The sequence below is a fragment of the Rhinolophus sinicus genome, chromosome 2, assembly GCF_057876585.1.
Source record: "Rhinolophus sinicus isolate RSI-liver-muscle chromosome 2, RSI-T2T, whole genome shotgun sequence".
Lineage (NCBI taxonomy): Eukaryota > Metazoa > Chordata > Mammalia > Chiroptera > Rhinolophidae > Rhinolophus > Rhinolophus sinicus.
This window is the reverse complement of record NC_142502.1, coordinates 63321840-63348595: the sequence shown is the minus strand read 5'-3', so window position 1 is coordinate 63348595 and position 26756 is coordinate 63321840. Positions and strand designations below refer to the sequence as shown.

The 26756-nt window shown below is 35.2% G+C and overlaps 2 protein-coding genes across 4 annotated transcripts in view; one reads left to right on the top strand and one right to left on the bottom strand.

The window, feature by feature from the left end:
• The first annotated feature begins 202 nt into the window (after positions 1-202).
• SLC35A1 (solute carrier family 35 member A1) lies at positions 203-25954 on the top strand. 2 transcript variants are annotated; one of them, XM_019743282.3, is made up of 8 exons: positions 203-358; positions 4393-4570; positions 14921-15080; positions 15242-15394; positions 20090-20156; positions 22169-22345; positions 22789-22923; positions 25034-25954. In XM_019743282.3, exons 1-8 carry the CDS (start codon positions 256-258, stop codon positions 25159-25161), a joined length of 1101 nt encoding a protein of 366 aa, XP_019598841.3. In that variant the 5' UTR covers positions 203-255; the 3' UTR covers positions 25162-25954. The 2 variants fall into 2 exon arrangements, with proteins under 2 accessions (XP_019598841.3, XP_019598842.2); XM_019743283.3 differs by lacking the exon at positions 203-358 and adding an exon at positions 3608-3668.
• Positions 22922-26756, bottom strand: part of RARS2 (arginyl-tRNA synthetase 2, mitochondrial) — a 54306-nt gene continuing 50471 nt past the window's right edge. For both annotated transcript variants that reach the window (XM_074333282.2, XM_088795569.1), the window contains exon 22: positions 22922-24140. The gene's annotated coding sequence lies outside the window, so the exon portion shown is untranslated. The remainder of the gene's footprint in view (positions 24141-26756) is intronic.

Genomic DNA, 26756 nt, shown 5'->3' with positions numbered 1-26756 from the left:
CAGGAGGCAACGCTCCGCTTCGCTCCTTGACTCCGCTGCCTTAGCCGGCCGGGAGTTGTAGTTTACCGGTGCCTTCAAAATAGAGTTTTACGCACTTGTTAGCAAGGACTCGGCTGTAAAGGCCTCTCCTCCCTTTGGGTCGTTCCATTTTCGGGCTTAGCTCGGATTCCCGAGTCTAATCTTAGTGCTTGGCTGGTCCGAAGACCAGCTGTTGGTGAGCGGGCAAGGCGCTCTAGGCTGAGCGGTTTCACCTCTATGACCATAGGAGGCGGTGCCCCGTGTCCAACGCAGGGAGCGCGGAGGGGGCGGGCGTCATTTTCCGCGCGGGGTTGTGGGGGAACCATGGCTGCTGCAAGAGGTGAGACTGGGGGCCGTTGGGACAGGGGAGCCCGCGGTGGGTGGTGGCGGGCGAATGTCAGCGCTTTCCCACACCTGTTGGCAGCTGAGCACCCTCGGCCCTCGTCGTGCGCCGGAGCCAGGCTAAGGCGTCGGGCATCAGGAGTTTGTGTTGAGCCGCTCCCGGCTGGGTCCGCACCGGCGCTTGTCAGGGCAGCGCGGAGCAGCCAGCCTGCCACTGCGGCTGCCTTCCCCGCGGCGGACTCTGCGCGGGGCAGTTCGGCGGCTTCAGACCGCGCCTTCCTCCACGAGCTGGTAGTGGGTAGGAACCGAATTCAGACGTGCCCGGGCTGCGGCGGACCAGGAGAGGGGCCGGGGTCCAGGTCCAGGCTGCATCCTCCCCACCCAGCGGGAGGCAGACTGTTCTCCGACCCGGCCGGGGTCACCGCGGCTGCGGTCTCTTCTGCGCCTCCTGCCCTAGGGTGGATGCTCAGAGGCTTAAGGGCACGCTCCGGGTGCAGAGCCTGAGAAGCGTCTGGAGAAAGCAGTCGTTAACAGAGTTCCTCCCACGGAGAAATGTTCCGTGTGGTTAGAGGGAACATTTTGATATTTTGGGTGGAAGGTCAGATACACCCTCCTCTTCGCAGGCATGGCACATTAGACTAATACTGTTTGATGACTAATTGCCATTTCATGAGGGTGAGTCTGATGAACTCCGCAGCCCTTCTGTTTTGCTGAGTGAGGAAAGTAAGTTAGGACGAGAGGCTGAATTTCTGGAAGATCGAACAGTAGCCAGTAGGAGAGGCTGGGCGACACCCTATTCTTTCTTCACCCTTCCGCCTGTAGAGCACTTGACTTCACCTCTCAATAAATGTTGAGCAAATATTTAAAGAATATCTTTTGCATGGGTGCCAAATTATTTTCCTGGTTGGAGAGTCTGCATTTATCATTTAAGCCCTGCCCAGGGGCATTGCCTGTAGTATCATAGGCTTCTCTTGCGCATTCTCCCATTTCAAGTAAGTCCAACTTTAAGGGCTTTTTTTTTTTTTTTGGTAGCAAGACAAGAAGTAAAGGAAAAAGATAGAGTTGTTTTGATAACTAGCAGAATGGGGACAGCAAGATAAATGATGAGCGAAACTTAAACATTGAAAGAATTAAGTCATAATCTGAAATAGTTGTAACAATTTGTGGGTTCAGGCTGTTGCTAATACATATTTGTTGTGCCTTAGTCATGTTAGAACTCTTACATGCCCACTAGAAATGTATACTCTTAACAAAAATGCAGTTACCATAGCTTCCTGGTATTCACAAAGGATTTATCTGGAACTTACTGAATTTCCAAGTTTTCAGGTATTACAAATATCGTCCCCTCTAAAATATAGTAAAATATAGCTGAAACAAAATAAATAACTTCAGACTAGAAATTTCTTTTGGGGGGCATTTTCCACACAGAAACAAATAATGAGAGGGAGCTAATGGGAACTTTGTGAGAGCAGAAAACAGTGCAGATGTTAAGGTGCCAGTGTGCCACCTCAACAATGCATTTGAGTTATGGGCTAGCTTTATAGGTACTGGCCTTGGGCACGATGTGAAGCAACATTTGCAGTGAATACATGATACGGAGTTTTGATAATACACTGAGAAAATAGAGATTTCTAATAGTTGAAATTTCATACTGGAGGATTTGTGAATGGAATGAACAATTTTGATCTAATGTTAAGCTGAATTTAGAGAAAATAGTGCTTAAAATCGTTAAGTATTTTTTAAGCGTTTTTAAAATAGTATTTCACACTATTTACACGAAAAGAAATTTATAGTCTGAAGTTATTTTGTTTCAGTTTTATTTTACTATATTTTAGCGAGGACAATATTTGTTTCTTTAAATAGTATTTTACAGATATCTAATCTTATTTGATTGCTCTTCCGTTTACATCAGCAGCTATTTTCAGTAATATAAAATCTTATATAATCACTGCAAGTAGGTATGCTTTCAAAGTTGATGACAATAATAATTATAAGCAAGACTATATTTATAGGCTATACATATTTGGTTTAGTGTTTAAACATTCACTTTTGTTTTTGGGATCAGGAACCTATATAATAGCTAAAACAGTTTTTAGTTTAGCAGTCCTGACTCTCTTATTTATGAAAGTGCCAAGAATCTAGGACATGGGTTGGCAATTTTTTCTGTAAAGGGCTGGATGTCATTTTACCATTGAAGGGCAAAAAAGTAGCCAAAAACAATTTGGAATCAAGAGAGCATGATTGTGTTCCAATAATGAATTATTTATAGACACTGAAATTTGAATTTCATATAATTTTTATGTGTCACAAAAGGTTATTTAAAAAGTATTTTTTCTAACTGTTTAAAAATGTAAAACTATTTTGAGCTTGTAGGCTGTATAAAAATGAGAGATGAGATGTAGTTTGCTCACCCCTGATCTAGAAGATGGGAAGTGCTTTCTCCTTTATTGAGTAATAAATGGTTATTGCTGTTAACTTTTGAAGTCATACAGTCTTTTCCTTATGTAGGAAAGTTTCAGAACAAAGGAAGTATTGTAGTGATCTTCATTTCCTTTTACATAAACATTGCTTTTTGGCTCAGATATTTTGGAAAGAAAGTTTAGGCATATATAAGCTCTATTTCTTCTGTTCTACCATATTACGTTTTAGTCAAGACCTGATGTAATTAAAAAATTTGCCTACAATTTACAGATAATTCTTTAATTCTCCTTGGAACATACTTACATTGAAGAACCTGTAACCTTGTAAGTTCCTGCCTTATGTACCTAAAGATATTTTGTTTGAAACTCCTATTTTATTTCCCTGTGAAAGTCGCCTTTGAATTGTGGTTAGGCTCCCAAAGCTGTGAATAAAAGCATATTTAGTGCATATTATAGTTACAGTTGCAGCCCAGTCACCCTGTGTCCCTCAGAGTCTTAACCTGGATCGTCAAAGTATGGCCCAGTGGCCAAATCTAGCCTGTCACTTGTTTGTGTATGGCCCATGAGCTACGAGTGGGTTTTACAGATGAACATTTGCAATTAATTTGATGGAACACTAACTCTGAAGACCAATGAAGTAAAATATTACCCCCAAAATAATTCCATTGTTCTCAGTAGACCTAGATTGTAAAGCATTATACTCAATTATTATATTTTTTTTGTCCAAAAATTTGTTTTCTGTATTGTTACCTAAGTACCTACTGATATTCTTGATTTTTGCCTTATGGCCTGTAAAGCCTAAAATATTTACTGTTTGCCCTTTACAGAAAAATTTTGCTGATCCTTGTGTAACCTGAGCCTGAGGATTTGAAACGTTAAGGATGAGAGGTGGGAGATGGGTAAAGAAAGTAGAAATAGTTTGAGCTTTGGGTGATGACAGTATCAGAGCAGGGTTGGGAGTGAGGAAGTTTGAGGGAGACCTGGTACCCCAGTACCTGTGGTTTTATTGAAACTGCCCTGATGCCTGAGTGATGGCTGCTGCTCAGATATATTTGCAAGCAGTTCTTCATTGAATGTTTATAATTGTATGCATGTCTTGCATTTCAAGTTTTATAGTTTCGTTCTTAATACCCTTTTTTTGTGTTATGAAAAGATTTTCTGTATTATAAAGTTTTATATTAAGCTCCACTTTTATCACTCAGTTATTCCTTTCCTTTCTGCTTTCTTTAAATTTAGAATATACATTGATGTAATGGTTTTCATCTCTGATGCTTTGCTTTCATAAGTTTGAGTTATAAAGATATGTAAAATATGTAATTTCTAACATCTCAAACTAGAGTCAGTCTGCCACGTTATGTGGTACTTGAGGCGTTCTCTGGGAACAAAGTGAAAGCCTAACCAGTTGATATTCAAAGTCAGCTGTGTTTCGTGTACACATGTTTATGTTCTTGTCATTGGAAAGCATTGCTTTGAAAAAGAATTTAAATATCATGGGTTTCAAAAAGTATTTTGTGCTTGAATTTGAAAAGCATTTTGAGGTATAATGTTGATTAACTTGTATATGCATTGATACTGTCTACTAAATAATATCTTTGTTGCACATATTTTCCAGAAAATGTCAGTTTAATATTCAAGTTATATTGCTTGACAGTGATGACACTGGTGGCTGCAGCTTATACCATAGCTTTAAGATACACAAGGACATCAGATAAAGAACTCTACTTTTCAACCACAGCCGTGTGTATCACAGAAGTTATAAAGTTATTGCTAAGTGTGGGAATTTTAGCTAAGTGAGTATACTTTTTAATTTATTAAAAGTATATTAAATATAAAATTATGTTAATTTATTTTTCCACTTAAGGTATTGCCTTTATTAGAAAATTCAAGCTACATCTTTATATGTTTGATTGCTCTAGAGCGTGTTTCTCAACTCAGGGTGATTTTGCCCTCCCCCGGAGATATTTTTGGTTGTCCCAACTTGGGGGATGCTACTGGCATCTGGTGGGTAGGGACCCAGGATGCTGCTAAGTATCCTACACTGCAGAGGACAGTCCCCCATGACAATTATCCAGACCCAAATTTCTTCACTGAGTTTGAAGAACGTTGCTCTAAAGCAGGGTTGGCAAACTGTGGCCAGTGGGCCAAGTTCAGTTTGCTATTTGTTTTTGTTGCAACAGAAACTGTATGGCTCACAAAGCCTAAACCGTTTACCATTTGGCTCTTACAGAAAAAAATTGCTGATATCTGTATTAAAGGAATATAATGATAATAATAGTTAACATGTCTTCAATGTTTTCTGTGTTAAGTGCTAGGCATTGTGCTATGTGCTGTTCATTAATTATCTCATTTAATCTTTATTCATTATTAAAGTGAGTGCTATAATTACTCCTATTTTACCTGCACAGCCCCTGAGGTTCCTCAGTGTTACACTATTAATATGTGGTAGCACTGGGCTTTGAATCTGCAACATCATATGAGAATCGTTTTAGCTAAGGATGCAGTATAAGAGGGTCAAGAATAAGGCTTTGGAGTGAGACAGACCTAATTTTAATCCTAGACTCACGGGGATTATGACTTTACATACATTTCTTAACCTCTCTAAGCTTTAGTTTCATCATTTTTTTATTGGAGAAAATAATATAGGGTTGTTAGAATTAAATAAAATCCTGTAGGAAGTTACTCAGGGAAAGATTTCTGAGATGAGGACCCGTCTGGATCATGTGGGCAGGTGACACTTCATACACGTTTCAGATGTGAGCTGGTCAAAGTGGGGAACCACTGAGTTATTGCATGTGTGTAGGCTTTTAGATGACATTTATAGAAACAGATTACATTTAAACACTTTTAAATTTCATTTAACAAATATGTATTAAGTGATTTCTACGTGACAGGTTTATAGGAGGTGCTGAATATATAGCTATGAATGAAGTAGATATGGTTTCTGCTTGCTTGGAACTTAGGTTTAGTGGAAGAGACAGAAAATAAACCAGTAAACACAAACACATGATGTGGGGGAAAAAATATTGTAAAAATGACTTGAGGAGGGGGAAAAGAACAGAAAAATAACTCGAGACCAGAAGGTGGAAAGCTTTAATACATTTGAGTTAAAATTTATCTTGTAGGCAGAGATACTGTGGCAGCCAACTTGTTCTCTTGGTGAAATCTAAGACCTTTCAGTTTCTTATTTAACAAGATTTATTTTTATGGATATTTGGTTTTCATTAGGGGTTTTTTCATTCTGGATAATGTCAGATAAATGAGAGGCCTTATTGTACTTTTAAAAGATGGTGTTCCAAAGGCAAAAGTCTCAGATGTTTAAAACTCCAGAACAGCTTCCATATGACAACTTAAGAGTTAATAAATTAATCAGATCTTAAGGTCTAACTTATTTTAAGACAAATTAGGGTTGTTGGAAGAAGAGGGATAGGGGAACACATTTCTTCTCCTTATTCCCTAACTTCCATATGGAGAAAAAAAGTGTGATTCAGGATTGAAACAGGACTGTCAAGCATAAAATCAGCTATTTTAAATTGTAAGATCAAATCGTGGTTTAGTTGTTTTGTGAACTGCTAAGAATTTTTAAAAACCAATGTACAAAAAAGCATTGAGTCCTTTGGTGTAACTCAGCAGTTCAGCTAGTCTTCTGCCAACCTACCTGTATAGATTTTTTTGTTCTATTTTGATGTTTTTCCAGCTTTGCATTATTTGGTGTATAGTATTTCTTATTCTTCAGAGTTGTTCAATGTTTATGAATGTAGTCAGTTGTAGTTTGTTTTGTGGAAACTTTTTTGGAAATCATATCGAAATAAAAGCACAAAAATTTCTAAAAATTCACTAGACAAGTCAAATAATGGTGTTGAAATAACAACAGTGTGGAAAAGCAATTACTGTACCTCATCAACCGCATCATCATCATCAATAATTAGTTTCTGTGTCTGTCAGCAGCATAATGTAAAAACTCACAGAAGAGGCTCTTCTATGAACATGTACCTCCAAAGTACACAAAAACCAGGGACAACCAGGAAAAAGTAAAGAATTATAACAGAGTTTTGGTAGTTGGCATTTCACATTATGTGGCTAACAGGAATTTGCCATAAAGAAGAATCATTTAAAACATTGAAAATACAGGGAGTTTCTAAGTGGAAAAAGCACTGGAAAAAGGTTATAAAACATGTAATACATTTGAAAATACTGGATTTTATAGTGAATATGATTTTTATGGAGAAATATGTTGGCAAATTATGTACTTATTCACAACACATTGGTGGAAACTGAATACCTGTTATTCATAACAAAAAATATTTTATTTCTTGGAACAAATAGTTTACTTTTAAGAGGATGTCTGTGAAAATGTTAATTTCTTGGAATGATAAAAGTGAAAGAGAAGGATTATTTCAACCTATGAAGTCACAGATTGATAGCTATACAATGAGATGGAAGAACATTGTAATTACTTCTTCAGCTTCTTCAGCAATATGTGATTACATAATTGATTTAATGAAACTAAAGCACAGCTATCATTTTGGGAAAGATACCCAGTGAAAACGTTGAAAGTTGGTTCTAGATCTTGAGAGGACAGTTGGCTTATAATAATTCATCTGAAGCAGTTTGAAATAGGGAAAAGATGCGTGAAATACATGGCCAGACTATGATTGAGCCAACAAGAGTGAATTGAGCCATTAAGATTTGCAGCAAATGAAATAGCCTAGAACTTTACATGTATCTTTTCTATTTGGTGATGTGAAGTTTGCCAGCAAAGTAAGATTTTCCAGATATTCTCCATGCTGTCATTTCTTTGTACACATATTAAAATTGGTAATTTTAAAAAGTAAGTGGATCAAAGGCAAATAGGATATTATATAGTTTGTCAAAAAACACGGGTTGGATGTCAGTGCTTTATTTGCTGTGATGGAGAAACTTCTAAATATCAGAAAATATTTATGAGTTGAAAATGTCATGCGTTGATTTGTTATACACAGAGGAAACTAGAATTGATTTCATATTTTTGAATTTATATTTGTCTGCAAATTCTTCACTGCATAATGTTAAACTAATTCTATAAAGCTAAAAAATATGAGATTTGAGTTTTTTTCTTTATTTTCATAGTAGAAGCAATACTTTTATCATCTGAGAGAAAGGATGACAATTCAGGATATTGTGGGAGAATGAAAGAATTATATTAGAAATAACTAAAGGTTTAGAGCTTGAAGAACCATCTCTTCAGAGAAAAAAAGTAAGAAAAACTTAGATCTTGATGATTAACATAATGCATTCCCCCATATTCCTAGGAAAATAAAGTTAATGTAAAAATTAGATAACATATTAAATTTTAGTTTGAAATTTTTGGAGAATGACAGAAAAAGGGAAAAAATGAACTATTTAAATAGAAAAAACTATTAAAGATAGTAAAAGCTTCTTTCTACTCTTTGCCTTATGATAATTACTTTATAGAGTTGGTACAAATATTATTCCAGAACTTTAATTTTATCTGAATTATGCAGAGCTTAACATCATTATAGATCACCCAATTTAGCAGTTTGTTTATTTAGTATGGTCTCTATAGTAATGCTCTTTGCTCAGTAATATGTTTAACCTTGGCTAATTGTTAAAGTAAGTACACATCATTTTATACTATGTGGAAATAGGGGCAGAGACTCTGGAAATTTTTTCAAATTCTTAGTGTCTTGCTTATAATTAATGTTCACTTACAGAGAAACATATCACTGCCACATGCAAATAATCTGTGTTTCCCTCCCTCTAAACATTTTTAGCATATACTCATGTGATGTCTATTTCAGTATATTGTTAAAAAGATATAATGGGATAGGTTCATTCATTCAATCATTCATTCATTCATTTACTCATTCATTCATTCATTCATTCATTCATTCATTCATTCATCAAGCCCCAGTTATATGCTCAACAGTGTTCCAGATGTAAGAAATATAGTTACAGACTAAATAGGAACGGTTGTGTCCTCATGGAATTTATAGTCTAGTGGAGAACCAGGTATTAAGCAAATAAATAATAAATTGGTGGTTTTAAGGATAAGTGGAGGATTCTGTAAATAAGTACAGTACAGCACCTCTGTTTGGATCGGAGGGCTTTCTCTCTGAGGAAGTTACATTTAAACCTAGACCTGAAGATTGAATAGAAGTTAAGCAAGAAGAGCAGAGCAAAAGGCAAAGGGAAGAGTGTGTTTGAAGTCCCTAAGCCCCTGATTTAAACCATTCAGTGATTTCCTAATGCACTTGAGATAAATTCAAACTCCTCCTCAGGCCCACAGGACTCCTCTTGATACCCTGCTGAACTCTCCTCCTTCATCTTGGGACCTCTCCCCTCACAACCCTCAGACCCACTAATTGCTGGTGGTTCTGTAAAAATCCAGGACTTTTCTGCCTTAGGGACTTAAGACACCTTGTGCTCTGCTCTTCTTGCCTAACTTCTATTCAGTCTTCAGGTCTAGCTTTAAATGTAACTTCCTTAGAGAGAAAGCCCTCCGATCCAAATGGAGGCGCTGTACTGTACTTATTTACAGCATTGGCAGTGATAGGATTAGAAGACAAGGTCCTTGAGCTCTAATTTTTAAATTACGAATCTTTCAGAATAATGGAATGATTAAGCAGTTTTTTGATTAGCTAGGACAAAAATAAGCACTTAGTAGCACTGTTAGCTCAGTGAAATTTTGTAATTTATTTTTTCTCTTATTTGAAATTTTTATTTCCAAATGTTAATATTTTACCGTATCGTATTCTTTCAATGTATGTATTTGTATGTGTGTGTGTATAATGTTTTCCTGAACTGTTTGAGAGTAAGTTTTACATAAGATGCCCCTTTGCCCCTAAATTCTTTAATGCATATCTCCTAAAAACAGGACATTCTCTTATATAATCACAAAATGTCAACATTGAAACATCAGTATTGATGTAATACTATTATCTAATTCCCAGACCTTAGATAACTTTGTCAATTGCCTACTAATGTCCTTTAATAGTAAAATAATCACACTTTACATCTATTTGTCACATCTGTAGCTTTAATTTGGAAAGTTCCTCCTTTTTTCATGTCTTTGACATTGTTGCAGAGCATAGTTCATTTATTTTGTATGATGTCCCCCAATTTATGTTTATGGACTATCATAGGAATGATGTCTCTTAGTGTAGCATATCATGAGATATTATCTATTTGCCCCATTACTGCTGATTTAACTTTGATTTTTTGATTAAGGTAGTGCCTGCTAGGTTTCTCCATATAAAGTTACCAATTTTCTCTTGTAATTAATGAGTATCTTGTGGAGAGACACTTTAAGACTAGGTAAATGTCCTGTTTCTCATCACACTTTCACATGGTTTTATTGTCCATTGATGTTTCCAAATGGTAATTTCCTAATTCCATCTTTCCTTGTACATTTATTAGTTGGCATTCTACTCTAAGAAGCCCTCCCCTAGCATAGATTCATAGATTATTTTCTTGTATAGGCCTGAGTCCATTATCATTCTTTATTTTGATGCTCCAGTTGCCCCAGATTTAGACAGTGGTATCGTCTTCAAGCTTCCACCTGCTTCTTTTTCTTTTTGTCTTTCTTTCTGTATATACTGGGGGTGCCAAAAAAATGTATACACATTTTAAGAAAGGAAAAAACTATTAAAATTGTAATATATACCGATAACAAAAGATGAATACAAGTCATGTTTGATTTCTGCAATTACAAGAGGTGTTCAAAGTGTTTACTGTCAGCATCCAGACACTTCTGATTACTGCGAACTACTGCTTGAGCAACGTTGACCAAAGTGTCCACTTGTATACGTTTTTTTGGCACTCCTGGTATAGACACCTGTCTATTTCTGTAGTTATGTATGTCTCTTTGTAACTATGAGTTATATATATTTTGATACCTGTAATTCTGATCCAGCACCACAGAGTTGATTATAACCTTCCCCTTTTCCGTATTTGTTCCCTTCTTCAGTGGTGATAAGTCTGGCTCCCATTATCCTCAAGATATAATACATAGTGGATTTAGAATTTCTAGCATACAGCTGTGAAAAAGCAAACCTATTAACTATAAAGTCCAGTATTTATAAGTAGTTTCTGTTTTACGTTTAGAGCATATAGTAAAAAGACTATGTTTTAGAATACTTGGGTTAATTTTCTGTTTCAGTGTAGTTTTGTAAATAATATAAAAAACTGACAGGTTTTTTGGTTTGTTTATAATTTGGGTTTTCCTATGTTTGTTGATTTTTACTTATAATTTTTAGTAATTTTTGGAATGCAAAATTATACACATTTTAATCAGAAGTTAGAACTGCAAGAAAAAAAGGGAGTGTGGGGAAGAATTAATGGATGGCTACTTTGTATCATATATGCATATACTAGTCTATACATGGGCATTTGGCTTGTTTCTAGTCTTCTGCTACTAGAAAACAAAGATGTAATCATTATCTTTTTACATACGTTGTTTTGTACATGTATGATTACATCAGATCACTTTTAAATTGAGAAGGAAATTACTAAGTCCTGTTTTGGGGGAGAGAGCAGATATGTGGATAAACTATATGTGAATAAATTGATTTTTTAAATCTTTGATGTGTAAGTTACCAATTTCTAAGTTATCATCTGACTGAAACATAAAACTACAATATTTAAAATATTTTTTTTTCATAAAACTAATTACTATAATTCACAGGAAAATTGCTGGTCACTAATATGCTTTACTAAACCCTGTCACAGCTATTAAAACTGACTGGATTAATTTAAATCTGTCATTTGTGGTATGAAGAAAAGGAAGTAAAAATTTTCACATTGTCTTAGAAGAAAGTCGACTTTTTATTGTTTGCTATCCACCATAGTTTATAAAGGCTAAACCTAGCAGGATGTGTATATGTACATATACTTTGGGTGTGTTCAGTAATAAACCAAGTGTATCTTAAATCTTTGAACTACTTATCCATTTAATCCTGGAGAAAATTATTTAACTATTTCATAGTATTATCTAGAATAATTAATGTAGCTATCAAATACATAGTGTTACAGATTATCCAGCCCTATTCTATTTCTCCTGCTGGGTTTACGTTTTGATTGCCTCTTTGTAGCCATGCTATGAGTGTATGGTCATGGGAAGGAAGGAAGTCATATACTTCATATGATGGGTTTTTTGATCCTCAAAGGACCTCATTACTCATTTTTATACCTAGCCCCCCAAGTCTTTTATGTGAGTTAACTGTATTTTGCAGATGATAAGAAATTTGTACAGAAGATTTAAATTTCTTAAGCTCACGAGTAACTTTTGCTATGTTCCATTTTGCACAGTGCCTTGGTAACCTAGCCAAGGGTTTTATGCCTCCTAGTAGTTCTCATCAGATCAGGAACTGGAAGAATGAGGCCTACTTTTGACCAAACATAGGTCAGAAAGAATTGGTTTCAGCCATTTGATAGGAAATTTGGGGGGGGGGAGGTGGCCTCCAAATCTCTCTGCAATCAACATGAAGCTTCAGAATTTCTTCAGGTAACAAAAGGTTGCACGTAGATTCTATTTCAAGCAAATTGTTTCAAGATAAAAAGCAAATTGTTCAAATAGGAAACCTAATGGGAAATACTATATTTATAAAAATAGTATGCTTTTTGATTATACATGGTCTCTTATCTAGCAATGTCATTTGTAGAATTAAATTTAATAAATTGTTTTTAACAAATGCTTCTCATTAAAATACTTGGGATTTGATTTCCAAGAAAATAAGAGGGTAGGAAAATGGAAGCATAAAAAAATGACCTTTGGTTTTTATGTTACTTTTTATAGTATATGCAAGGCTGTAGTATATTTAGCATTGATCATTTATTTTTGTCTTCTTCATAGTAATAGAAAAGGCTAGATGATTACTAGTGTTACCTGGAAGATATATTACTGTTACTTTTTTTTTAACTTTAAAAAAAAAGTTAAAGCTAAATACAAGCTTTTTGAGCTGTATATGTAATGCATATATTAGTGTAAGCAGGATTTAATCTGATTAATACTGAAATAATTTATCACCTTTAAAACTTTCTGTGTACTAAGATTCGTACATATTCTTCTTTATTATACTTCCTAAATCTCTTTACTTTCCGATGTTTTTTTTTTATTCTTGAGTTTTTGTTTTCTTTTACAAGTTCTTTTAGCATCCTCTGATAACGTTTTGTAATTTATTTCAAAATATTTTATTTGTTTTATAATATTGCCATAATTCAGCTTCTCTAATATCTGTATTAGTGAAGGAATCAGGTAAAGATACTAAGGCCTTCTGGCAGTGAAGTAGTATCGTGTTTCCCCGAAAATAAGACCTAACCAGAAAGTAAGACCTAGCATGATTTTTCAGCATGACATCCCCTGAACATAAGCCCTAATGTGTCTTTTGTAGCAAAAATTAATATAAGACCTGGTTTTATTTTCAGGGAAACACGGTAGCTCCTAAGCATCCAACAAAAAAGGAAATAGAAGAGCCAAAGACCTGAAGGTTAGTCCCTTCGGGGAACACTAATGGTTTGTCACAGTGAAGGAAATGAGTACTCAGATTGGCTGGTGATGGCTCATAGGCCCTTCTTTTTACGTGAAAACTAGAAAGTGTGGGAGAAGAGATAAGGAGAGAATAGGAGAAAGGGGACTACAGAAACCTTGATTTTTATTGCAGGTATGGTGGTTATTAGCAGTAGCAATTAGATCTTTAAGGAGCCCATATTCTGACAGGTCAAACAGTGCTAGTGATAAAGAGACCAACTCTGTTCTCTTGTTAGCCAAAATTTCATTTGATACCATTGAAGGCTTAGAGTATTTCTAATGGGTGAAGGTAAGGTGGCATTGCACATAGCAGTGGATTAAGGAAAGGATAAATGAGTGATCTTTTTGGTAATCTTTCCCTCTTCTGGATAGACTTTGTAGTCTCCCACCAGGCCCTGTGTGTTACTTTTCAGCATATAGATTTACCATTGCAGTACAGAGAAGGTTGAATTTGGCAGTAGAGGAAGATCTGTAACTGAGAGGGATACCTTTTTTTTTCTGTGGCCGAGGCCCAATTTCCTTTCTTACATAAGCATTTTCTTGGGGACTGGAGTGTTCTACAGCGGATAAGCAGAGGTAGTAGTCAATTCAACATTACGGACTTTCTGCTCCCCCTCAACATAGGTGATTATTTTTGTATGAAAAAATTCAATTTTGATTGATTGTTGATTCTAATATGTTAACCAAAAATACAGAGGCTCATTGTGACTATTGTAAACTTAGAGTTGAAACAGATCTGTCTCCCCAACAAAGTATTATGGTTCTGTTAAGGATATTGTGAGTTGCCGTTAGGACCTTTTTGATAAAGCACTTTTTTGGTGTTGATGCTTATTATAAAACATTGTTTTATTTTTGTTTTAGGGAAATAAATACGGAAACTGATTTACAATGGGCGAAATGTGAGCCAGATTACTAGTTCCTCCTGAGGAAAAATAAGAATAGTTAAGAGCATGCATAATCAGTATTCAGTCAAGTAGTAAACATTATTCATACATTATTTAGAGTTTCTGCAAAATTATACAGATATGTACTTGAGTTTTATGAGACTATGCTGAAAGATTTAATGTCTACTATACTTTATAAGCACTGAACTAATTTACAAATGATAATGACCTAAATCCCTTAATTCCTGTCCTTAGTAACTTCCATAGTTACCAAAACCTTTTTCTTTTGTTTGCAATTTAAATCTATTGTAATTAAAAACACTTTTTTTAATGCATATACAACCTGATTAATAAAAAAACAATCAGAGTAAACTTGATGTAATGGCAGTTAAAGTGTCAGGGATTCAATTAATTTTTTATAGGTAATAACAGCAATTCTGGTTTCCCTATTATCTCATTATTTAATATACTCAAAAACTCCTGGAGCTTTGACCAAAGGTTGATGACAGTAAACTTAATTATTGTCATATTTTCCCAAATAGAACTTGTAATTGTTTTTCTTTTATGCAGTTGTTATATTTCTTTTAATCTAAAATTAGTTGAAAATTATAAAAACAAAATAAGTTTGCTAAATTAATATAGCTAGTCTATGTGTGAAGGAATCTTATCAAAAGGATGCTCTTTAATTTTCTTCCTTAACTCCTTCTCATTTCCCTCTTTTGTTTTCAAAGAGAAACTGGTAGTCTGGGTAGATTCAAGACATCTTTAAGAGAAAATGTCTTGGGGAGCCCCAAAGAACTGATGAAGTTAAGTGTGCCATCTTTAGTATATGCTATTCAGAACAACATGGCTTTCCTAGCGCTTAGCAATCTGGATGCAGCAGTGTATCAGGTAAGTGGAGTAAATAATGAAAAGCTCAGAATCTTAAAAATGTTTTTATGGTGAAATCATTTTTATAAACCCTTTATCACATTATCAGATATTTTTCTCGATAATGCTATTAATGATACCAGAAAATGTTAACTGAGTTAATTAATTCATTGTGTTTCTAGGTGACCTACCAATTGAAGATTCCCTGCACTGCTTTATGTACTGTTTTAATGTTAAACCGGACACTTAGCAAATTACAGTGGATTTCAGTTTTTATGCTGTGTGGTGGAGTCACACTTGTCCAGTGGAAACCAGCCCAAGCTACAAAAGTCATGGTAAGAAGCAAAATGCTTACTGTAACTGAAATAGGAAATGTCCTTCTGTCTTAGACACGTCAGTCACATTCATAAATGTAGCATGACTGTATTTCTGATTGAAAATAATCTTTGCCCTATAGATAGGCTTTCCCCCCCATTATTAAGGATAATGTAACCCATTGTCTTCCTTTTTAGAAGGGAATGTGCATAAAATGTTAGAGATGGAAGGTGCCTTAAATTAATGTCATCCATCCCCTTCATTTTATGGATGACAAAAATTGAGGTCCAAAGAAGTAAAGTAATTTGTCCAAAGTTACAGAATTAATAGCTAACTCATGACTAAAATTGTGCCATTTACTACACTGTATACATTCAGAATCTCTAGGCCTCTTTTAGACATTTTCTCAGAAACACTGGGCAAGATTTTCTCCATCTAATTTTCATCTCCCCCAACTCAGTTTTTTATCCTGTTGCACATCCTGCCATTGTGATAGGGATTACAGGGGAATAGTGTTTTTACTGATAATTGATAACTAAAATAGGGCAAAAAGTGTCCTTTACTTATAACTTAGTTAGGAGTTAAGTGTTAAGGTACATACCTGATTTTTTAAAATGTCATAAGCTTTATTCATTTATTTTCCTAAAGAGCAGTAGGAAGTGGAACTCTAGAGAATGACTTTCTGAAAGTCATGTTTCCTTCTACAATTGAAGACTTCTTTAATTTCTAAAAAAACAAAGTTCTCTTAGGAGTATAAGGGCGGCTGGGGATATAAGGAGAGCTTGTGAAAATAGGAATTCAGTTCCTTTTTAGGTATTTTCTTTCTAACCTAGTAGAGATATTTTTTCCCCCCAGAAAATGAATTTCACATTAATATTTATTGTCTTCACATGAGGTTTAAGCATGCTCATATTCTTGGTGACATTTCAAAACACTGATTAAATATGCACTGCACATTTAGTTCAGTTGTAGACCTGCAGAGAAATAATTTGTTGGGAAGTAAGGCAAATATATAATTAAAAGTTAAATGTGAACTTTAAGTAACACCTCACACCATTGGAAAAGGTGTTAGGTCCACCTCACATATGTAATGTATGTGAAAAGTTTAGAAAGCTAAACTTGGATCCCTCTAGAAAGTTCTTTCACATTTTAAACAGACTGCAGCTTCCTGTAACTGCCTCTCATTGTTCTTTGTTCTTGTCAGAGTAACTCAAATTGCTAACTCCTGTATATCCTGAATTTTTGTGCAGTGTCACATCCCCACCGTCCAAGTTTTTTCTTCCTCACTGAGACAACCCTGTCAATTTCTTTCTATAATATAGTTTCTAGAAACTTCCTGATCCTTGCCTCTTTCCCCAGTGCTTCCTTGTATTTCTCTCCTGGATGCATTCATCTGTTACTGTCCTCAGTATGTCCTCAAACTCTTTAGATATTGACTGCGCAGTGTGAGGTGTAATTTGCTCATTACCCCCTTTATTCTGCATACTAGAGACTTGTTAAATCAGCATAAGGTTATATTATTTGGGGTTTTTTTTGGAGGGAAGAATATCCATTCTGTAACTGATTATACAAAAACACATGTAGCTGTTTCACACAAATACAGTTTATCTCAAATGTGTCTTGTCACTGGGCTTTTTCTAAACCAAATGCAGGATGTATTTGTGTTTATTAAGCTTGTTAGCTTTGGGTCATTGTTCAGGCCCTTGAGGTCTTTCCAGTTCATATCCATTATTAGCTTTTTCTTTGACTATTATGCTTCCTACAGATTGGACAAATACGTCTTCTGGGTTGTCACCTGAAACTTTAGACAGGACAGGACGAGACTTCTGTGGCTATACCATTAGACTTCTCTTTAGCTGGAATTTTTGTCTTGTTTAGTAAGCATTTGTTACCTTTCACACTTTTTGTGGGTGAAGAATTTGAGGGTGCCTTAGCTAGGTAGTTCTGGCTTGAGGTCTCTTAAAGGTTGCAGTCAAGATACTGGCCAGGGCTGTTGTAAACTGAAGGCTTGCCTGGGCCTAGAGGATGTTCGGAAGGTGGCTCATTCAAGGCAAGCTGGCGATGGTGTTGGTCTAGCTTGATTTTGCTGTATGAGCCTTCACTCAGCTGTGAATAGAATTACACTGTTATCACTAAATTTCTGTCTCGTTCACAAAACTATTATGCAAGTCTGTCAGATTTCTTGCTAAACATTATATCTATGGAATTTCCTCATCACTTATACTAGGAATCCTTTCAGTAAGGAAATTTGGTACGTCTCACTCTTAGGTAAGCCATACTGTTTTCAAGTGATGACCATTAAACTTCTAAGTTCTGTAAGTCATCTGTTGTAGCATTTTGCTGATAATCTATAATAACAGTAACAGCTACAATCGCTTATACAGCACTAAATAAATACCAGTAATGTTCTAAGTGCTTTATGTATATTAACTCACTTATGCCTTCAACAGCCACATGAAGCTGGTATTGTTTTTGTTTCCATTTTCAGATGAGGAAACTGATAGGCAAAGGTGGTGGGTAATGTGTCCAGTCATGTTGCTTGAATCCAGGCAGCGTGGCTCCATAGCCTATGCTCTTGATAAGTGTACTGGGCTGCCTTCCAAGTCCCAAGCAGCCGTCTATAATTTCTCTATAATTTCTGTTTTTCTTTCCCTCTGCCTTTTTGAAAATGAGGACAGTATTTACCCAATTCAAATTTTCTGGCATAGCTTCCATTTCCCATTATCCCTCAAACTATTATTATTATAACTATTATTCATAGTTATCAGTATCTTGATTTGCTACTGTTCTTAGTCAAGATACTTTTGAATTTATTATATTTAGTTAAGTATTCTCATAATAGCAAACCAGATGTCTTGGACTTTGGTTTTATTTTAAATATATTTATTATTCATTTTAAAAATATTCAGAGAAAATGGAAAATAGATTTGGGTAGGTCTTTTTTCTTGCCATCTAACATTACATTGTCTAGCCCAAGAAACATCCTCTTTTCTTCCTGAGCTAAACATACTTTTAAAAGCCTTCTTTAATGTTTTAAAGTATTTTTGCAAGCCTCTGCGTATTTCTAATTTGATACTAAAACTCCTGGTTGGATTCCCTTTGGTTATGTGTACTGCAGTTCTTTTGTACATTCCTATGAAATCAGAATTCACTGAAGATGGTCTTGATTAGTAACACTGATTTCTTTATGTATTGTTTTTGTACTCTTCACCAGAATCTCGTTCTTCAGAACTTCTTATTCCTCTGGAACCATCTTCTTATTAGCTATGGAGTTGTAACTCGAAATTTTTTTTTGAATTTTGATTTATTCAAGACTGGAGTCCATGTCTCTTTAACTGTGCCATGCTTGGCTGTTACTCATGCTAAAATGACATAGTGGCTGTTTTCTCAAGTTTCCATCATTTCCACTTCATCATCCAGAAGTTTCTTATCAGTCAGAATTAAATCCAGAGAAGCAGTGTCTAGCACCGTTTTTCCTAACTGTAGAGAGATTAAACTGGCAGAAAAGCAAGCCAAGAATTTATCAGATACTAGTTTTAGTAGGTTGAGCTTCCTAGCAGTTGTTGGGATAGGTGAAATTTCACACCATTATTTTTTCCTCATCTCTGTGCCAGTCTTGTAGTTTGTATTAGGAAAGCATCCATGTTTATCAAGTGTAGTCTATAGCAGTGGATCTCAAACTTTAGTGTACATCAGAATCAACTGGGAGGTTTCACAGATTATTGGGCCCTATCCCCATAGTTTATGATTCAGTAGGTCTGGGTGGGGCCTGTCCATGTTCATTTCTAACAAGCTCCCATGGGACACTGCTGCTGTTGGTCCAGGGGCCATACTTTGAGAACCACTAGTCCATGATATCTTCTATTTCTCTTTTTATCTTCATGCAAACATTTTAGACCAAGCTTTCTTTTTTCAGGTACTTTACATGAAGTAATACTCTCCTTATTTATTTTGAACAAGGTATGTGCTTGTCCTATTATAGTCATGCATCTCAACTCTTTAGTTTCAGTATTCCTACTGAGTGTATTTATCTCTGCGGAAAGACTGATGAAAGCTGCTGAGGGTTATAGGGAAGAAAGAGGAAATAAGTTGCGACAGTAGGTTGGAGCCCATGTGCGTGCGTGTGTTAACACGGTATTGTGGTTACATATACCTACGTGTCAGTCTCTCCCAGCCATGCACTATTTAAACACCAGAGCTGTGCATCATCTTCATCTTTATTCATTTAATATGTAATACAGGACATGTGGCACTAGCAAGTATGCTGTTAGTACTTCATACAAATTCAATGAAGTAGGAAATCTTAAGTCATTACTTCATCCTGTAGGTGACACAGAAAATATAAAACCAGTTAAAACTGTTACCATTGCTGTGATCAATGCTGTATGGGCCTGAGGTGGGGTGGTGACAGAAGTTCAAATTCAGAGGTAGGCTGACTATGCAAAATTCTATGCCAGGGTGCCCGTTGTCATTAGGAAATAGGAACATGTTATATTAAACATTTACTATGGCTGCGATTTGAGGGACACATTTTTAACGTTAGTGCTGTGGTTAATCTCTAGATGGCCTTTTGTCTTATTCAATAGAATAGCTGTGTCTGATACGGCACATACTTTCGGTAGAAATGTTAACACAGACTTTTGCATTCTATTTGTTGTCTTGGATGAATTCTGTTTATTACTTACTAAAAATAACTTAAAACATTACTATTGCAGGTGGAACAGAATCCATTGTTAGGGTTTGGCGCTATTGCTATTGCTGTATTGTGCTCAGGATTTGCAGGTAAATCATAAAAGCATTTTATTCTGTTATCAAATTAAAAAGAACTTTAAATAGAGATGTAATTTATCTTGTTTTATTATAACAATTTTATTCACATTTACCTTCTTGCTTATAGTTTTGTGTCAGCTGTTTTTCTAGTAAAGGTAGTGTTTATTTAACTCAGGTCAGACCCCAGTCCTTATCCATACTCACAGTTATGTAGGAATATACTTGTCACCCTTGACCATTCTTAGTCCAGCCAAGAACCCAAAAGTACAGAAAAGGACCTCTGAAAATGGGGGAGGTTAGCCACAGAAAGTTCTAGTACCTCTTTCCATTTTCCTGGAACTGTCACTATCCTCAGACTAGATTCTACTGCTTTTAGGGTGTTAAGTCACCAGCTCAGAATCTGTTTTTCCCTGGTAACCTCCAGTTCTTCCTCGGCTTCAACAGATTAGGAAGCGTGGAGTAGGGGAAAAAAGGGCTGGGTGGAGAGTACCTCAGCAAACTTAATATATAAAAGTAACAGCCAAAAAGGGAGGGTCAAGAACCAAAATCTGTAACATCAAATAAACAAGGAAGTTTGGAATCATGTGTCGGGACAAGCAATCTTCCCCTCAATCAAGAGACAATGTATGAATATTAAGTGTAACAGCAGAAATGAAATGTGTTTTAGAAATAGTTCCAACAGAAGAAACAAAGTTCTTTTTTGTAAAGAATATATTCATTTTATATATATATAAAGAGTATATTAGTTATATGTCTTTATTATTTATCTTTATTTGTGTTATTTCAAGAGTTAGGACTATTTTTATTTTTGACTAAGAAAGTAGACTGGATATGGAAGGAAATACTGCTTGTAAAAAGATGTTTGATAAGGGGAAAATCTAAATTTGGGAATATACTTAATGATAGCACCATGCTAAACTTTCATTCTTAGGAACCAGCAAATTAGAAACAAAATTGAATTACCCCAAAAATAATATACTATTTGATTTTTAGCACTATTTTGAACAGTTTAATGTTTGTGTCCAATATTCTATCTAGTTCAACTTCTCAATACACCATCAAGGAAATGATGGATGGTTTAATATCCTTCTGTGCTTGGAGTAACTGAGCACTCAGTAGTTACGTGGTTTTCCCAGATAGGAAATTCAAAACTAGAAATAGCAATAGCCATTACATGCTTATTCCCATTCTCTGGCTCTTTCCAACATGTTTGTCAAAAACCATCTTGTTTTTCATTAGAGTTTTTAGTGGATTAGTACATTAGTGGAAGTTTCGAAGTCTCTAACATAGTGTTTATAATTAAAATCTTTAATGTTCTTGTTAAACATATTCATTTTAATTATAAAACTTATAGCAGTGGTAGGCAATTTTTTTTTTTGGGGGGGTGGTTTCATGTGTTCTTTTGGAGTATCTGACAAAAGCTATGGACCCTCGACTCCAGAAAAATGCACATGCACACAAAATGTATTTCTCTACTTAGGGAGTTCTTCGTCTTCCTGACATTGTGGAACCTGCTTTAAAGGAAAATGGCTCCATTCAGCAAGTTTTATTTAAGTTTTATTTTGGTTGTTATTACTTACTTTTGAAAAAAATCCCAAGTGGTGATTATATAGGTTATTTTGCAAAGTTGGGAGTATTCATTACTAGACAGATATTATAGGGGTATGATTAAAATAATTAACTCTAATAGCATAGTTTTCCAGCTGACCAAAACAAATCTTTTATGGGTATTAACAGAGATTTTGTGATCTGTCTTACTGCTATAATAAAGGCAGAAACTGTTCATAATTTAAGAGTCTTTTTAAATGTGGGTTAGAAAGTTCCCTCTTGTTATTAATTCTATGTGCTCTATAATACAAATTGGTAATGTTCAGTATGCCATGTGTCACAACCAACATAATAAATGTGCATTTAATGTAAAATGTGTTTGTTCCCCAAATCATTATATTGTTATCTCCAGGTTATTGTTCTAAGTGAAAGACATTTTAAATTAATTTCATATCTGCATGTCTAATTTTTTTCAGGAGTGTACTTTGAAAAAGTTTTAAAGAGTTCAGACACTTCCCTTTGGGTGAGAAACATTCAAATGTATCTATCAGGGATTGTTGTGACATTAGTTGGCGTCTACTTGTCAGATGGAGCTGAAATTAAAGAAAAAGGATTTTTCTATGGTTACACATATTATGTCTGGTTTGTCATCTGTAAGTATCCAGGAATTAAAGGTTCTGGGTAGACTTTTTTAAAGAAAAGTTAGATGTCCATTTTAAGCATTTGTGGCATTTTGAAATTGTTCCTTTGATACTGTGAACACCAGTTTGAAAATGTAATTTTGGTTTTATTGACTTACTTTTGTGGCATAGCTGTCTCAAAGCAATTTTGCCTTCACAATCAAGAGCATCTAATATGTTAGCAGTAAATGTGTACAATTTAGCAGTCAACCACATAGCCCTTTGGGCATCTGAAAAACAATGTTTTATGGGAACTACTACTCAATTTTAGTATAAACTCTCTCAGATGGCTGCTTCTAAGGAAAATAGTATTTTCCCAGGTAAATTACGGTGGCATCGCTGGGGATGAAAAGTGCCTCACCATCATAGTGTTTCATTTTGATTGTTAAGATTTTCTTTCTTTCTATAACCACAAGTTCTTGCAAGTGTTGGCGGCCTCTACACCTCTGTTGTGGTCAAGTATACAGACAACATCATGAAAGGCTTTTCTGCAGCTGCTGCCATTGTCCTTTCTACCATTGCTTCAGTGATGCTCTTTGGATTGCAGATAAGTATGTCTTAGTTTGTACTTTTACGTTAACATGGAAAAGCTTCTTACTTCCTTGATTCATCTTTTATTAACTGTGGCGTTGGTCATAGTGTTTACAGAAATCCCTAGTTTTGTTGTAACATTCTGTACGTGCAGCAGTTCACAGTTGTGTGTCATGTGGGTCAACAGTACTTAGGTTGTTTAAATGGTCTAAGAGCTTAAGCTGAGAGGTGCTCTTCTGTGCATAGGAGAGGCAGCTGCTCAGTTACTAGAAAGAGCTTTTTTTTCCTTTTTGCAGTCAAGGCCTCCCTGTTCCCCAGGTGTTAGATAGATACAAGGCAACTTAAGTGCTTCAGGGTGAATATAGTATGATGAGGTACACAAGGAAATAAATACAAGGACTTTAGGAAATGATTACTTTCAGCAGTAGAATAAACTAGACTTTTTATTTTGGGGAAATAACAGAAAAGTTCTTTCATTTCCCCCTTAGTTTGTACCTTCCTGTTTTGGACTTGGGTTCAAACTGGTTTTGAAATCACAATTCAAATATAAATTTTCTTTTATAAAGATCTTTGTTTCATTTAGTAAATAATTAATACAAACTTCATTACTGTAGAGGGCATTCTGGCATTGCCACTATACTAGTCCTTTTAATATAATTTTCCCTCACTCACATCCAGCATTAAGTTGGCTTCTGAATTATTTAAACAGTAATGTTAACTTTTCATGGTGCTTTTATGCTGTAATGACCCTTTTATTTACTGATCAATTGTGCCATATATTAACGCATGAGGAAAATTTGTCAAATATCTATACTGAGTAAAAGTAACAGACCTGGCCTATGTTTATATTTCATTTTAAAATTGACTTTTGTTAGAAATGCAAATGGAGGAATACCAACCCTGTAGAAATCTTAAAAAAACATTCTATAGTATGGTTCAAATCTTACCTGTACCATTTATTAGCTGTGCAACCTTGGGGAAGTTACTAACCTGTCTCAATTTCTTCATCTGTAAAATGGGAATGGTGATACCACCTATCTCCTAGGGTTGTTTCAGATTAAGTGCTTAGCACAGTGCCTGGTACGTAGTAAGTATTCTGGATAAGGCCAACCACTTACCATTTCAGTATCAGGTATTTATAATCCTCCTTTAGATATTTTTCTTGTCTGATTTGGGTGAACTTTTAATTCTAGTTCTGATCCATCCTTATGCTCAACAAATCCTTAAGATATTGCTCCTAAGGAACATTTGAGAACAGTGTAAAATTCTTTTGTTCTGTCGTACTTATGGTCAAGGAAATGAATTAGCAATCTTCCAGTTAACTATTTAGGCTTAATTTACCCTTTTCCCCTTTTTTGAAGGCAAAGCTAGTCTTTCCTGGTTAGAGGTGAACTAAAAATGATAGCTTGATGTCATTTCTCTGCATGCCACTTTTAAAGCTATTAAGACTAGGCCATTGTACTCTATATAGAATATGGTTCAGTTTTGAATGGAATATACAGTTTTGACATAAGTACTTATTTATAAAGTGACTGGTCATTTGGACAAGTTGTATTGTAATTCAGTTTTTGTCCTTATTTTCAGGATTAAGATAAAAAAGACAAGGCTAGCAGAAAATGGAATTTTACTTAGTAAATCACCAGCTCTTCTATTTAGATATCATCAGTGGTTTGAACCATTGGTCACCTAACTCTGAATTTTGCTCAACTACTTCTGCTCTAAATTTTCACAGGTTACTAGTATCATGGAAAGCCACATTCCGCTGCTTTTTCTTTTAATCAGCATATAGGGAAGTTAGTATGTTCTTTGTCAGTGGCCTAGGACACTGGACTTAAAAAGTATATAGTGTTCTTAAAAAGTATATAGCCAGAGATTGTCACTCCCTTGATTTTACCTTTTATTTTTCTGGCTAGAATTGATGATTTTTCTAAACCTTACCATCATAAAAATTGAACACATAGATTTACTTATTTTTCATATTACATTTCATTTTAAAATTGGCCTTGTCATAAATGCAAATAGAAGAATGGTGTAAATCCCCAATTGAAAGTTTTCAAAATTTTAAAATTAATCAGTTATTTAGTTTTAAGGACACAAATACAGATTACGCTTATTTTGTTTTCTTTTCAGCACTCACCTTTGCTCTGGGAACTCTTCTTGTATGTGTTTCTATATATTTCTATGGATTGCCCAGACAAGACACTACATCCATACAACAAGGAGAAACAGCTTCAAAAGAGAGACCCAGTGGTGTGTGATTTCTGCCTCAAAAGAGATTTCTACTAAGATTAAACCATTTGCATTAAACTAGAGCCTTAAGTAAAACCAGAAGGTAGCTTAAACAAACAAAACCAACAAATTAACTGTGTGGTATAAGAATTAAGAGGAAAGCTACCTGAGTGAATTGCTATAAAGATTTAATGTGACCTGTTTGGGGTCAACCCATTTTGTTTTAGAATGAAGGAATTTTATTACTGTATATATAATGTATATAAAAAGCTTGGAGATGACATGGTGTTAAAAAATCCTGTGAGGCTATAATATTCAAGTAATGAGGTTTGGGACAATGTTAAAGGTTAAAGTGCCAAAGCCATTTCTGTACTAACTGTTCTCTTGTTCAGGTACCAGGGGACGAAGGACAACCCTCCTTGTTCTCCAGTTCATGTACAATATTTTTGTCCCAGCAGCAGTAAAGACCTAGCTCTTTTCTTACAAACGAGAGGCAAAAACAAGACGGGCTAGTCAGAAACAAACTGAATGTGTAACTTCTCAAACTGAATCTATTTTGTAACTCAGACAATGAGTTCTGGGTAGTGACTGAGTACTCCTTTAAGTGCTGTATTTGTGCCATTCATTGTCTGGATTCGTATTTCTTTGCTGTTAGATGATATACTTTTCTTCAAAAAATATTTCTAATGTCACTTTTGTACTTTTTTTTATAAGGTATGTTTAACTGTGGGGCTCTCAAATTGTGAAATTTCTGTTTTTAAAAAACATTTCTATAATGTTAATGGGGAAATTCAGCAATAAACTTTATTTATATGAAATCTATTAGATCACTTTTTGTATTGTCGATATGACCATTAAGATAATGTAAAAAACAAACAAAAACCCCCAAACATTACATTTAAAATTTTCTCTGTTGGAATTATATCAGTTAGGGTATTTTGGTTGCAAACAGGTCCAGCTAGCCTTAAGCAAAAAAAAAAAAAAATTAAAAAGAGCTTATAACAAGGATTGCAATCAAGACTGTAGGTCTGTAGGTTGTGGGGATTAATGAACAGTCTTTTCGCGGATCTGCTTTTGGAAAGACTTGGTTCTAACTATCTCTGTCCTGTCATTTCACTCAAGATTCTAATACTGAGGAGGCTACAGTAGATCTGGGAAGAGTAATGTTTCTCCAAAAAAGTGGAAAAGGATATTGGACATGAGAACATGCCCCAATTGTACACTTTTATTCTATGGCTGGTCTGCGCTAAGGAAATCTTAATGATACTGTAAGTAGAAAGTTAGCATTCTGGAAGCTAACTCACTTGTAATTGAGACTGCATGGATGAGTCTCTTTTTAGGACTAAGAAGGTATACCATACTAATATAAAACTATGTTTATTCAACTAGAGAAGCTTTGGTTCATGCTAATTTCCTTCTCTATTCATAAAAATAGATTGTCGTTGGTATTTAGAAGACTTCTAGTAGCAACATTTAAAATAAATTATAGCAGACCCAAATGGAAATGCTGGCAGAGGACAGCTGTACTGATAGCACATCACATCCTGCTCACGTTACCCAAACAAGTCACACAAAATTACTTTACCAATGTGCAGACACATGAAGGAAATGGTTTAAGAAACTC

Excerpts from the sequence above, each read along its gene's own strand:
- SLC35A1 (XM_019743282.3), top strand. The coding sequence starts at position 256 with ATGACCATAGGAGGCGGTGCCCCGTGTCCAACGCAGGGAGCGCGGAGG. Across the intron at positions 22,346-22,788 it reads TTATGTCTGGTTTGTCATCT|TTCTTGCAAGTGTTGGCGGC; the intron begins GTAAGTATCCAG and ends TATAACCACAAG. Across the intron at positions 22,924-25,033 it reads GCTCTTTGGATTGCAGATAA|CACTCACCTTTGCTCTGGGA; the intron begins GTATGTCTTAGT and ends TTTTCTTTTCAG.